The sequence below is a fragment of the Balaenoptera borealis genome (genome assembly GCF_965194805.1).
Source record: "Balaenoptera borealis genome assembly, chromosome: 11".
Taxonomy (NCBI): Eukaryota; Metazoa; Chordata; class Mammalia; order Artiodactyla; family Balaenopteridae; genus Balaenoptera; species Balaenoptera borealis.
The window spans coordinates 23,571,401-23,586,407 of record NC_138868.1 but is presented as its reverse complement, the minus strand read 5'-3'; the positions used below and the strand labels follow the sequence as shown (position 1 = coordinate 23,586,407).

At 43.6% G+C, this 15,007-nt stretch overlaps 1 protein-coding gene across 3 annotated transcripts in view; it reads left to right on the top strand.

Moving 5' to 3' along the window:
* The window catches only part of LDLRAD3 (low density lipoprotein receptor class A domain containing 3), a 276,561-nt gene that overhangs the window by 125,972 nt on the left and 135,582 nt on the right, over positions 1–15,007 (top strand). For all 3 annotated transcript variants that reach the window (XM_082343835.1, XM_082343834.1, XM_082343833.1), the window contains one exon: positions 12,257–12,391. In XM_082343835.1, coding sequence (XP_082199961.1) covers positions 12,257–12,391 — 135 coding nt within the window. The remainder of the gene's footprint in view (positions 1–12,256; positions 12,392–15,007) is intronic.

Sequence of the window (15,007 nt, the reverse complement as noted above, 5' to 3'; positions counted from 1 at the left end):
TGATCTCTCTGATATTTGCCAGTTTCCTGGGAGTCTGAGAGGGGAAAAAGATGGTAAACTTAGCACCATTTCAGTGCTAGTTCAAATTTTGGTCTTCTTCCACAGTTGGTCTGCTCCAATTTACTTTTCAGAATCTAAAAATAGCTGTTACATATATTCTGTCCAGGTTTTCTTTAGCTGCACTCAGTGGGAGAGCCAGGGTGTGGTGTGATTGCTGCATCTGACCTGGAATTGGATCCTCCCACAAGTCAGTTTGAGCATCACAAGAAAAGAGACAACCAGATACCTTCTGGTTGTCTACCTTCTGGTTGTCTGCCTTCTGATACAACCCAAAAGGAACACACATCACCACTCTATGGTATTTCTGCCCCCAAACATCCAACCTGAATCTGATTGAGCCTCTTAGTCTGTCTTAGTCAATTCAGGCTGCTATAATAAAATACCATACACTGGGTGGCATATGCAACAGAAACTTACTTCTCACAGATCTGGAAGTCCAGGATCAGAGTACCAGCATGGTTGGGTTGGTGGTGTGGACCCTCTCTCTGGTCATAACCTCACATGGCCTTCCTTGGTGTGTGCACACAGAGAGAGAAATCCTCCTCCTCATCTTATAAGGGCGCTTATCCCATCATGAGAACATCACCCTCATGACCTCATCTAACCCTAAGCACCTCCCAAAGACCCCACCTCCTAATTCCATCCATTAGGGGTTAGGGTTTCCACATATGAATTTGGGGGGAACACGAACATGCAGTTCTTAACACTAACCACTAGTTTACAGGAAATTCAGGGACAGAGGAACATGTTAGTGACCCCATGGGTAGATAAACTGCCAGATCCGGATTGTGGAATATTCTCTACCACTCAGTTTCAGCCACAAATAAATTCTAAGAAAAAAAATTAGAAGGGGGAGCCTACAGATTCAAAGAGACTGAGAGACAAGCCAACCAAATGTAATATGTGGACCTTGTTTCAACCCTGATTCAAACAAACCAACTGTTAAAAAAATTGAGATAGTTGGGAAATCTTGAATTGTGGTTGTATATCTAATGATATTAAGGCATTATTATTAATTTTTTAAGTTTAAGGATGGCGTTCTGTTTATTATTTTTAAAAAGTCCTATCTTTGAGAAACATATACCGGAGTATATGAAAGTGAAATTACATGGTATCTAGGATGTGCTTCAAGCCTTTCCTCCGGGGTGGGGTAGGGGTGGGGGGGTGGATAGTGGGTGAGGTAGGACTGAAACAGATTTGTCAGCGTATTGGTAATTTTTTTTCATTTTAATTATGGGTTTATTGCTTAGACACTGGAAAATAAATTTTTTTCTTTTTTTAATTGAAGTATAGTTGATTTACATTGTTGTGTTAGTTACTGCTACACAGCAAAGTGATTCATTATACATATATATACATTCTTTTTTTTTAAATATTCTTTTCCATTATGGTTTATCATAGGATATTGAATATAGTTCCCTGTGCTATACAGTTAGACCTTGTTGTTTATCCATTCCATATATAAAAGCTTACATCTGCTAACCCCAACCTCCCACTCCATCCCTCCCCCAACCCCCTCCCCCTTGGCAACCACAAGTCTGGTCTCTATGTCCGTAGTTCTGTTTCTGTTTCATAGATAGGTTCATTTGTGTCATATTTTTAGATTCCACATATAAGTGATATCATATGGTATTTGTCTTTCTCTTTCTGACTCACTTCACTTAGTATGATAATCTCTAGTTGCATCTGTGTTGCTGCAAATGACATTATTTCATTCTTTTTATGGCTGAGTAGTATTCCATTGTATACATGTACCACATCTTCTTTATCCATTTATCTGTCGATGGACACTTAGGTTGTTTCTATGTCTTGGCTATTGTGAATAGTGCTGCTATGAACATAGGAGTGCATGTATCTTTTTGAATTATAGTTTTGTCTGGATACATGCCCAGGAGTGGGGTTGCTGGATCATATGGTAATTGTATTCTTAGTTTTCTGAGGAACCTCCACACTGTCTTGCACAGTGACTGTACCAACTTACATTCCCACCAACAGTGTAGGAGCATTCCCTTTCTCCACACCTTCTCCAGCATTTGTTGTTTGTAGACTTTTTAATGATGGCCATTCTGACTGGTGTGAGGTGGTACCTCCTTGTAGTTTTGATTTGCATTTCTCTAACAGTTAGCGATGTTCAGCATCTTTTCATGTGCCTCTTGGCCAACTGTATGTCTTCTTTGGAGAAATATCTATTTAAGTCTTCTGCCCATTTTTGGATTGTAATGGTAATTATTAAAGCCAGGTGATCGAAACACAGGGGTTCCCTATGCCAGTCTCTATTTTTGTATGTAACTGGAATTTTCCATAATAAAATGGTAAAAAGAAATAAAAGATAAAGGAGCAGTTTTGTTGGATGATGTCTTGACTTCAGCAAATAATTGGAGAGTCATATTTTTAAAGAACTTTATTTCTGTGGATGTGTTTTCCACTGTTTGCATTCATTTTGCAGGAGGAAGGATAAGCAAGGACCTGTGTTTCCTTCTAGAGGACCACAGTGCTGAGATTTTGCCCTTTCGCTTCCTTCCTTTCTCCTTTTTACTGTGTTTGGCCTCTTCCTCCTGCCTTGGGCTCAGACATCCTTGGCTGGAGGTGAAGCCCTGGACGGGCTGGCAGCACAGCTCTCCCCAGGTCCTCCGTCAGGGAGGACAAGGACTCCTTCCAGGAACTGAGATACGGCAGAGCGGTCTGGGTGACCACGGTGGAAAATTCTTTCAAGTGGGATCTTCTGCTGCTGTTTTCAACATAGTTGTGCTCAGAAAACCGCTGTGTACTGGACTGTGTTTCTCCCACTGCTGATGAATTCTTGCCTGTCCCCCTAAAGAGCTGAATTGCTCAGCCAGTGTGTCTATATTTTGTAATCATGGAGCCCCTTGGTGCTTGTGTATTTCTGTAGCTTTATTCATGTCACCCCAGATTAGATTCCACACGTCTTCTTCACCCCTCAGCAGATCCATGAGTGGAAGCCTCAGGGAGCTGTGCCTCACGTCGGAGGGGCTGGGTGAGCAGAGGAGCGGGAGGGTGCTTACACCCTATGCTTCTAAGCTCCATCAGCAAGGTCCCCTTAAAGGCTCCTGTATGACCTGCTTCCTCAGGGAGTTGTTCCTGGTCTGCCGAGCCTGGGCTGGTCATTCTGTGTGTTGGCACACCATCTTGGGCCTCCTCCAAACAAATGTCAGCTAATCAGAGGCCTGCCCTGAACACCCTGTACAGATAACTCCTCTCCTCTCCAGTCTCCCACTCTGTCTCCTTCCCCTGATTCACTCTTCTCCTCTGCACTTACCACCACTTTTTGTTTATTTTCTGCCTTCTCTGCTACACCTTGATGGCCTTGAGATGGTATTGTTGCATGGTTCACAGCTGTACTCCCAGTGCCAAGTGTATGGTCTGGCTCAGCCTTAGCACGGGATAAATGCATGTGGAATAAATTACACTTCTCATGCTTTATCTTCAGTGCACATTGACCTGCCTGTCTCCCCACTAGAGTGTAAGCTCTTTAAGAACAGACTGGGTTTTCTTTTATCCCCAGTGCCTAGTAGAGTGCTTCATTTATAGGCAATACTAAATATCTGTGGAATGAGTGGATCAAGCAACTAATCAAACAGAGGGTTAAAGAAGAAGACGGATGGTCAGGATATATTCTCAACATGGGGATGTCTTGGCCCTCTCCTTTGGTTTCAGATATACACCCAGAGGGCACATTTAGGCTGCACATTGTTCATTCACCCCAGCTCCTACCTTCTTTCAGACTCTCACTCTCTTTCTGCAGTTTCTGTGCAGACACCCTGCAAGATGCTGCAGGGGATATAGAGATGGGTCAGATGCAGGACCTTGGCAATGTTGAGGTGATCCTCAAGCAAGGGAGACAGAAAGAGTCATACCCAAATAAATACAATATGGGTTGACAGTGGAGAGTGCTGTGGGAACCACTGATGGGAGAGATTATTTCCCTCTGGGCTCATCAGTGGGAGTTGTTGAAGGAGATGGACCTAGGAAGATGGGTGCCATTTAAAAGTTGGCAGTACAGTTCCATGGAGTCTTTTAGGCTAAGGGCTCAGCAGTGGCAGGGAGGTATGCAGACTGTGCAGAGCATAAGAAGCCACTTGGCTGACAATGACTGAGTACTTACTATGTATATGGCACATTTCTATATGCTTTACACGTGTGATATTTTAGGCTGATAACATTATGACTCCCTTTTTGTAGATAAGGAAATGAGACATAGAAAGGTTAAATAACTTGCCTAAGGTCACACAGTAAGTGACAGAGTTGTAACATCAACCTAGGCAGTATAAATCCAGGGTCTGAACTCTTAACCACTATACTGTGTATCCCCAATGATAATTATTATTACAAGCATTTATTGAGCACCTGCTGTGGGCCACATGTGATTCTCAGTTATTCAGGTGCATTAACTTTTTTTTTTCTTAATTTTTGTTGGAGTATAGTTGATTTACAATGTTGTGTTAGTTTCAGGTGAGTGAAAGTGAGTCAGTTATACATATACATATAAACACTGGTTTTTTTAGATTCTTTTCCCATATAGGCCATTACAGAGTATTGAGTAGAGTTCCCTGTGCTATACAGTAGGTCCTTATTATTATAGTTATGTATCTTATATATAGTAGTGTGTGTATGTCAATCCCAATCTTGCAATTTATCCCTCCCCACCCTTACCCCCTGGTAACAAGTTTGTTTTCTACATCTGTAACTCTATTTCTGTTTTGTAGATACGTTCATTTGTACCCTTTTTAAAACTTTTTTATTTTTATTTTATATTTTTATTTATTTTTTCTTTTTTAGATTCTATTCCCATATAGGTCGTTACAGAGTATTGAATAGAGTTCCCTGTGCTATACAGTAGGTCCTTATTAGTTATCTATTTTATATACAGTAGTGTGTGCATGTCAATCCCAATCTCCCAATTTATCCCTCCCCCCGCCCCCCCTTGGTAACCATAAGTTTGTTTTCTACATCTGTGACTCTATTTCTGTTTTGTAAATAGGTTCATTTGTATCGGGTGCATTATCTTAATTTTCACAAAATCTTAAGACAGAGGCACTATTCTTATTTTCATTTTACAGAAAAAGAAATTGAGGCTGAAAGAAGTTAAAGAATTTTCCTAATGTCATGTGGCTAGTGAGTGGTAGAGCTGAAATCTGAACCCAGGTGGACTTCTTAACCTCACTGCCAGTCATTACAGAAAAATGTACGCTCGGAAGGGTAGGCTGGGGCAGGTCATGAAAAGTTAAGAGTCTGGTTAATAAGTACCAGGGATGTAATGTACAACATGATACATATCATTAATGCTGCTATACGTTATATATAAAAGCTGTTAAGAGAGTCAATCCTAACAGTTTTCATCACAAGGAAAAAAAATTATTTTCTAGTTATTTAATTTTGTATCTATATGAGATAATGGATGTTCACGAAACTTATTGTGATAATCATTTCATGATGTATGTGAATCAGATCATCGTGCCGTACAACTTAAACGTATACAGTGCTGTATGTTAATCATATCTCAATAAAACTGGAAGAGGAAATAAAGTTAACAATCTAGGATTGTATTTTATACGCAATGAGGAGCAGTTGATTCTGAGCTGAGTGCAGAGCGAGGAGAGGGAGAAGGGCAAGCATGGCTGGAGCCTGGGGAGCTGGGACGTGGTGGTCCCTTTAGTGGAAGTGGATCCAAGGAGAGAGGGAGAGGTTGGGGAGAGAGGGAAGGATGTCAGTTTCAGACATGCAGAGCTTGAGGTGAGGGGGCCTTAGGCAGAGGTGTCCACGAAGCATCAGGAGAAAGAGGATTATCGCTGGAGGGAAGATTTGGGGAGCCATCCACAGAAGGGTGGTGGTTGAAGCGGTGAAGTCGAAATTGGCGGGAGACAGGCTGGGGGGTTGGACAGGAGGTAGCCAGTCCCAGGACACCTTTACAAGGAGGAGGAAACAAACGGCCATTAGCAGTGAATCAGGGTCTGCCACTGCCACTGCCACTGCGCTGCCTCTCAAAGGGTTGTGAAAGTTCCGATCCTTCGGGTCCTTAGAGGCTGGGGAAAAGGCAGACGGGGTTGAGGAACCTTTGCCTCCTCCTGCTTGACCAGAGTGGTGGCCCCTCCCCTCCTGCAGACTCGGAAGACAGAAGACGGCTGCACATGGCCCTGATCTGTCTCGGGGGCCAAGGGCCGCTGGGAGAGGTCCTGTGGGGTGGACTCTGAAAGGAAGGCAAGAACTTGCAGCTGGCCGCAGACAAGCCACCTCTTCTTGGAAGGTCCAGGCTGCCAGCATTTTCCAGGCCACAAAGGAGCAGTGCTTGTTAATGTGTCGGATGATTTGCAGAGAGGCTTGGGGCCAGGCATCCTCCGTCCTGGAACAGAGGAAGTCTCGGAGCAGCTCCATCTCCCCCAGTTGCCTGGTTCCCAGGGAAACGGGGGCTGGGAAGACAAGATCCCCACGGAGACCATGAGGTTGGGATGCTCGGCGAGGAAGTGGGCGGGCAGCACCGTGGGATGGGGCGCAGATGGGGGATGTGGGGGCTGGTGGCCAGGAGGTCCTCATTGATGTGTTTTGTCAAGAACCCTTTGAGGTGGGAGAGGGGCCGACTTCACAGACTTGAAATGGATTAAAGGTGACATTTCCTACGTCCCGCTGGAGACAGATTGCTTCATTTCCTGTCTTGAAGCTGGTCAGTTGCTTTTGGATGACTGCAGTGGGCCCTGGGTCCTTTCCTTCAGATGTGGTTGAGGTGAATGCCACCAGTTTAATTAACCACTGAGCTTAACCTTCTCGCTCCTCCCTCCCCTTGGCAGGGAGAGACAACTTCTCTTTCTTGAGTACTGTGGGCTGGGAAACAGATTCTTAGATCTCTGTGTTTGTGGTGGCAATAATAGCTGGGGAACTTTGGAGTCGCGGTTGAATTTTGGAAGTTAACTCTGCGGACAGTTTTCCATCCTTATTGAAATCAATACTATAAAATGCAATGTTCCTCTTCCTAGTTAAGCGTAAAATAATACATTTTTTCAGTGACTGGGAAACCTCAGGAAGGACAAAGAAAACATACATATGGAGCACATTAAATATTGCTAGAAGATGCAGAGATATAACATCCCAAAGCAGGAAGCGTTTCGTGGTCGGTTTATGGGCCGCCTGTTGATCAGTTATGTTTCAGGGTCCTGGGTGAGGATCCACGGCATCACAGAAACCCCTAAGACTTGACTTCTGTCCCCACCAGAGCCTATAGGGTTGGTCCACCATACATGCACCCTGAAATCTGGCTTAAGCCTGGTAAATGCTGCAGAGGTCCTGGAAGAAATATAGTGAAACTTGAGCTGTCTGGGGTCTTTGGGGAGATTTTACTCTGGGTAAGTGAGTGTGCCTCTGACGGGGATCTCCTCTTGGCTTCCTCAGTGTCTACCTCTGTTGGTGACGGTGCAGGGCCGTTCTTAGGAATGTTAGTTTTTAGACTGGGCTGTAATACAGGGTTGCCTTTGGCTCCTTTTAGAACTTTCTGGTCCCTTTTGAAGCTATCTTAGGCTGCTCTGCTTTTGGAATTCTTCAGGTGGCTTTTTATAGCTTTGTGGTCCCCTCCCATGGTTGTCAACTTTTATTTCTTGCTGGCAGTTTGTCTGCAGGTTGGCAACGGCGTCCTCTCTCCCTTCTAATTTGCCGTGTCCTTGGGAACTGGAACACAAACCTTGTTGGAATTTACATAACCGGAGAATCAACAGACCTGGGGGAGGGGAAGGCTGGAGGGCCCTTCCTGAGGACACCCCCAGCACTTAAAGGACAACAACATCCCGAAGTGTGTTTTGATGGTTCGGAGGCCTTTTTCTGGCTTGCTGCTGGGTTTGGGGAGGTTCCTCTAGCATCCTCTGCCTCTGTTTCTCTGCCCTGCGTTGGGGGTGGGGGGACACAGTGTTTTATGAGGAGCCCTTGACAAGGAGGAATCCCAGGTGTGTCTGTTTACCAGCGTGTACCTGTGTTCTCTGAGCAACAGGGCACCTAAGTGTGAAAGATACTGAAGACAGGGGTTTGTGAGCCAGAGAGAATTTTGTGGGAAAAGAGAAAAGGAAAAGGAAAGTGAGTGATCCCTGAGACATCTCTGCCAGACTAGACTCTTAGAAACTTTTAGTGGAGTCTTTCCAACATACTGAAAAGGAAAAATAAAATTAAATGAACACCTGTGTTTCCCAACAGCCTGTTTTAAAAATCATATTACCTATAGTTATGGTTAAATTATTATAACTATATTAACAATAGTTAATAATACTATACTATATTATATTATAATAATAATACATTATAATATTATAAATATATTAACTATGGTTAATACTACCATATTGTGTATTTGAAAGTTGCTAAGAGAGTAGATCCTAAAAGTTTTCATCACAAAAGAGATTTTGTAACTATGTGTGGTGATGGGTGTTGACTTACTGTGGTGATCATTTTGCAGTATATACATATATCAAATCATTCTGTTGTACACGTGAAACTAATATAATATTATTATATGTCAATTATATCTCAGTGAAAAAAGTCATATTACCATATTGCCTTATTTGTTTCAGAGTTTTAAAATAATAAAGTGTTCCCAAATATTATAAGTCTACAGTACACCCCTTTCTGACCCTATCCTTCTCCCTTCTCTCCAGAGGCATCCATTGTCCTGAACTTAAGGTTGTTTCTTCCAGTGCAAGTATATATTTTTGTATCTTCAATAATTGATAGTATTCTTTTGCATGGGTAACTTCATCTAATTGGTACGACACTATACACATTCTTCTGTAACTTTTATTCTTATATGACTTGCATATATCTTCTATAACTTCGCCCCCTCTATTGTATTTGTGAGATTGATCCATCTTGATTCTGGTTCATTCTTTTTTTTTTGATTTTTTTTTTTTAATTGAAGTATAGTTGATTTACAGTGTTAATTTCTGCTGTACAGCAAAGTGACTCAGTTATCTACATATATACATTCTTCTTTATATTCTTTTCCATTATGTTTTATCCCAGGATATTGAATATAGTTCCCTGTGCTATACAGTAGGACCTTATTGTTTATTGGTTCATTCATTTTTCACTGCTGTTCAGCGAGGGTTGGCAAACGATAGCCCCTGGGCCAAATTGGCCTACGCCCTGTTTTGAAAGTTACCTACTTTAAACGTATTTACTACCTGTAAATCAAGTTTTATTGGAGCACAGCCCTGCCCTTCGTTTATGAACTGTCCATGGCCGCTTTGTACCACAATGGCAAAGTTGAGTAGTTAAGACACAGTGCAAGACCCAAACGTTAGCAAAGCCTAGAGTATTTACTATCTGGCCCTGTACAGAAAAAGCTAGCCATCCCCTCCTGTAGAATTCTAACAGTGTAGCACATGGTATTAATTCTCCTGTGGGTGAACATTTGGGTCATTTCTAATATTTTTATTTTACAAACAGTGCTTCAGCACACATTTTTGTTTGTTCAGGATTCTCCCCTGAGTGTGTAGCTGGAAGTGAAATGACTGGGCCATGGGGCATATGCCCCTTAAATATCACCAGGTATCACTACATTGGTCTCCAAGGTGGATCTACCAATTTGCACTCCCACGAGTCGTCTCTGAGACTTCCTCTCCTTCCCCATCCTGGCCAGCAACCTGGGATTTTAAGACCTTAAGTTTGGTGAGTCTGCTGCGGTTAAAGTGGTGCTTCATTACTGGCCATAGTCAACATCTTTTCAAGTTGTTGTTGAGCGTTTGCCATTGCTCTGATGGGAATTGCCCTGTCATGTCCTTTGCCTGTTTTCCTGTTGAGTTGTTTGTCTTTTTTCTTTTGAGTTGTGAGAGTTCCTTCTGTATTCTGGTCCTAGTCCTTTTGATTATATGCATTAAAACCAAATATATATATTCATTCTATGCACTGAAACTGGTTTTCAGTCCCTGTGGATTCTTTATCAGTAGAGCTGTGTCTTAAGATATAGTCAGTCTTAATTCATTTGCAGATATGTGTGATCTGGATATACACATACGTACATATATACACATATATGTGGTATGCGTGTATATACACACGTGCACACGCACACATATGTGACTTCTTTTCCTTGGGAAAGTTTGTGAGGTTGAAAGGGTCTAAGGCTGAAGAGAAGTCAGTAGATGCCATCGCGTCTGCAGGGTTAGTTCAGCACCGCCTTCCCTACTGGGGCGGTTCACATAAGTTTGCAGCAGCCCCATCTTGGAGCAATTCAGGTGCCTTTCCGAGGCTGTCCATTCGAGTGAGCTGATCGTTGCTGACGCTTTGGCTGCGTAGATGTGATCCACAAGGTCCCAGGGAAGCCAGAGGCCACCGTGGTGGGATGCTGAAGGGTTTGGAGGGCTGCCTTGGACAGAAACCAAATGTGACTTATGGTTTCGGGTTTCCCCATTTTGGTTTTGGCTGAAGTCAGACCTTGGTTTCAGCATGATCAAGTGGAACCATTCTCTGGCCCACAGCGATTTAAATAATTAAAACTTCCATTTTCAGGCCAGACTCCTTTTGCTTAGCTTCACACTGGTCCATCATCTTCAAAACTAAGAGCACGGCTTCCCCATCCCTCTACCTCCTCTGACCTTTCAAATCAAACTTTCTGAGTTGAACAGTTAAAAAATAAAAAACTCCACAGCCCTTTGGGTTTCCAGGGCCCTGCGAAGTCTGCAGCTATGATCTCTGTGCATCTTAACAATCGCTCCGTGAGGCATATGGGGAAGATAAATTACAACTGCCATCCTGCTGGTGAGGACCATCCAGAGATGCCGGCACTGACTTGTTCCTGATCCCGTAGCCGTCTTCAGTGCTGGCTGTGCCATCCCGCTCTGGTGCTCTTCGTACCACGTATAATGCAGATGCCGGCTCAGTTTGTGACCCGAGATCCCATGATGACCCCTCTTCGTTATCACCAATATCACTCCTTCAGGGAGGACCACACTTTGGGGGACCGAGGCAGACGTAACTCGGGGAGCATGTCCAACACTTCCTGAGCCTGTGCTACGTGTCAGACTCTGCTGTGTACATTTTCTCACATGTCATCTCCTTTGATGCTCAAATTAATGCTGTAAGTAGCAGGGCTAGCTTCATGGACCTGTGACCTGCACAGGCTCCGTGCTTAGCTTAGAAGCACGCCACACTTGGTTTAATGCCCAGCACTTATCTTCTTGAAGTTTTAAATAATTTTTGAACAGTTGACCTCGCATTTTCAGTTTGCACTAGGCCCTGCAAATTATGGAGTCAGTTCTGCACACAGATGAAGGAACCGAGGCTCAGAGAAGTGAAGTAAGTTACCCAAGATCACACAGCTAATAAATGGCAGACTGGGGGCTGGAGTAATTTCTACTTTGCTGCTTTATTTATTGAAAATAGAGCCCTGGAAAGAGCCTTGCTTGAATTGCACTGCAAGGAGTGAGGAAGTAAGATAAATTGTGCTGTAGAAATAGTGATTTTCCATGCAGATTTGCTTACATGTTGTTAAGTGGTTTTGTGCTGACCTTATGCTGGCTGGTTGCGACCTTCTTCCTTGAGGGGAAGGGCCATTTCTGTCATTTTTTTGGGGGGTTCCTGAAAGTGCCTGCAACAGGGAGCTGCTCAGGCTGAGCCAGTGGGTTAATGGGCTTCTTTGATTGCAAAGCAGAGATGGAGCTCACCTTGGTGAGCCATAAGGAAACATGAGGACTTACCAGGCTGGTCCATAGTTAGGGAACCAGAAGGATCTGACCTAGGCCTTGGATTAGATCGTGCCATCACTCCATCAGTGGCAGAGGTTCACGGATCCCCGACCCATCTACTCCGTCTGGCTTTGCTCTTCTCTGTGTGTCTCTTTTGTTACCGACCATTCCACTCTTGACTCTCCTGGGAGATTCGGGTTTTGCCCCAGGCCCCTTAGAGGCTGCTGGCCCGCTTAACGGTTGACCAGTTAGGGCGAGGCGTTGCCCTCTGGCCATGTTGGTATGGTTATAGGGCACCAGCGTGATGACTTGGGAGAAGGAGCTTTTAGAATGGGGCAGAGTAAGTCTCGTCCTGTCCAGGTCATTGCCTGACCAGTTTCCCAGGATGGGCTTTGAGTCAGCCATCCTAGAAGGTGAGCTTGCTGCTTGCCGAGCAGGACATACCCCTGGCTGGAGAAGGTTCTGGGGGGTCCTAAGGGGACTGGCGAACCTCCCTGGTGACCTGCTCTGGTTTCCCTTCACAGCGGCAAACCCTTTGCTTTGCTCCACTGCCCGCTACCACTGCAAGAACGGCCTCTGCATTGACAAGAGCTTCATTTGCGATGGGCAAAATAACTGTCAAGACAACAGCGACGAGGAAAGCTGTGAAAGTTCTCAAGGTAGGAGCCTCTCAAGCTCTAAAAAAAATAATTACGACACCGCAGCACAGTAACACTGAAGAAAACAACACCCACCCGTGTCCAAATACAGCAGCCATGTTAATTTCTGCTCTTTACCTCGAAGCCCTCGTACACATGGCTCTAACCGCAATGCACCTACCATTTCGTATTTCTCACGCATTAAATATCAAATATACATTTTCTCTTCAAAACTGCAATTTGTCCAGCTGCATTGCACACCGTCACGGTGCTCTACTGTGGTTTTCTAAATTGTTGCATTGTTGGGGGCCACTTAGGTTGTTTCTTTCCATTGAGTTGCTTCTTCAGGATAAATTCGGCAGAGTGAGACATCTGCACAGTTCATGACTACACCTCGTCATACAGCTGTTTGGAAATTTAAAAAAATTCTCCATTGCTGCTAGTATCATCTGCACGTGTCGGGTTTATAGTAATATCCCAGGCATTCACTGTTGTTCCCTTTTTCCCATTTTTGCTGATTTAGTAGTCATAGAATGATAGCTCCCCAAATGCTTTAATTTGCATTTCTCTGATTATGAGCAAAGTTAACATTTTCCCCTGGGTGTTTGTTTACTGCTTTGTTTCCTCTTGTATGAATTGCCTATTCCTATCAGAGCTCTCAGCCTCAGAGCTGTTGGATGGAAACTGAAGGGTGCATTTGGGGATGGAAAGAGGAGCTTTTTAGGAAACCCAGAAGGACATGGAGGGGTCATATCCTCCCCTGTTAAAACTGACTGGGTACGTTTCTTTACTCATTGTCTCTTTTCCAGTAAACATGTATTCATTTCTTCAGTGATTAGAAAAAAATACAAAGATTTAAAAATGCATGTCAATTTTAAGGCATCCTAAAAAGTATAGATTTCTAATGTTATAAACAGGTATCATCCGTATGTAATCTTTACTTTTCTCACTTAGTATTATGTTGCTATGATCCGTCCATTTTATAGTTTGTTGGCAGAGTTCATTTGTTTTGACCGTTATTCAGTATTTCACTGTATGACTGTACCACAGTTTATAAATTTAATAATACTGTAAAAAAGAAAAGCAAGAGAAAGATGGATAGCTGGTTAATTCATATGTTGGGCGGCAGGAAAGATGGGAGGTAAGATGAAGTTAAGTGCAGGTTCCTTTCAAGGTCCCGGCTTTTATTTTGGTTGGTGTTTATTATGTTATTAAAAATGAATGAATGACTGAGTCATGCATAGACCACTGGTGAGAGTGCGCCACAAATTAAGGAATTATGAGCCATCCAAATCCGTATGCCTGGGGTCCATAGACGAGAGAAGACAAAATGTGTACCTACATGGACTTTGCCAAAATTTGTACAGAGAGCAGCTCTGGGAGGTGAGTCTTGGGTAGAGTTAGCCTCTGACTGTCCTGACCTAGGAAATCCCCTCCTCGTGTCTCCTCCTCACCAGTGGTTCTCAAGGTTTAATCCTTAGACCGGCAGCATCAGCATGACTTGGGAACTCTTTGGGAATGCAAAGCTCAGGATGTACCCAGGTCCACTGAATCGACCCAGGAGGTGGGCCCAGCAGTCTGTATTTTAACAAGCCCTCCAGGTGAATCGAATTCACGTGCAAATCTGTGAACCGCTGTTATCCACTAACTTTAGAGAGGTTTCTAATCTTGCCATTTGCCTAGGGATTTCTAAACTTCTGATTCAGTGGTGAACGGCAAGGTGTTTCTAGGCTTACGCAAAGTCACATTTTTATAAACCAAAGCATATGGCGTTGGGCCATTGGCCATTGGCCACCGGCAGTGGTAGAGGAACAGTAATCACAGAATCAAGTAAATATTAGCTTAGGTAGGCGGGATTGAGAAAAATTTTCCATATATATTGTTTCTTATGCGTTTATGTATCCTAGACTCACTAATGGTGCCCTGAGATGGTCAGCAAAAGGACTTTCAAGTCTAAAACTTGAAAGTTAGGGAATTCATCCTGATGCTTTTAGCAGCACCTACAATGCTCCCCCCCCAGCCCATGCCTATCCCAGCATTTTGCTGAAGCAGATTTTTGCTTGCCCTTAAGAAGAACTGTTCCTCTGAAGGCCGGTTCAGGTCCAGCTCGTTTCTCTCTCTATATTGTACTCTCATATTATAAGCATGAGGGGTAGGAAGAGTTGGTGGTGGACACATACACGCAAAGCCCAACTCTTGGCAAATGTCTTACTTGGAGCAACTTACCTTAGAATCTCAGCTTTGTGCCTTCCATACCCAAATGACCTCCCATTAGAAAATAAGCTCTGTTTGCACGTGCTCTCAGAAAACTAGTCCCATCAGGGCATGGGTAACAGCTGTCCACTGCCGTCAGTGTGACAGCTTCTGAGCAAGGATGCCCATTGTGGAAAGGCATCTCCATTAGCTACCTAAGAACAGGAAGCTTCTTGGCCTCTCGAATCACACAAGATCCTACCTAGTACCACAGGTCGTGCCCTGCACAGAGTGGATTCAGTGAGTGCTGAAGACTAGAAAAGATTTCTTTGTAAGATGTTGTTATTAAGCTGTGTTTAATTTGTACCTTGTGCAGTATTACACTGTACACGTGCTAAAGTTATGTGAGTTCAAATATCCATAATCTATTAAAATAATCGTAAA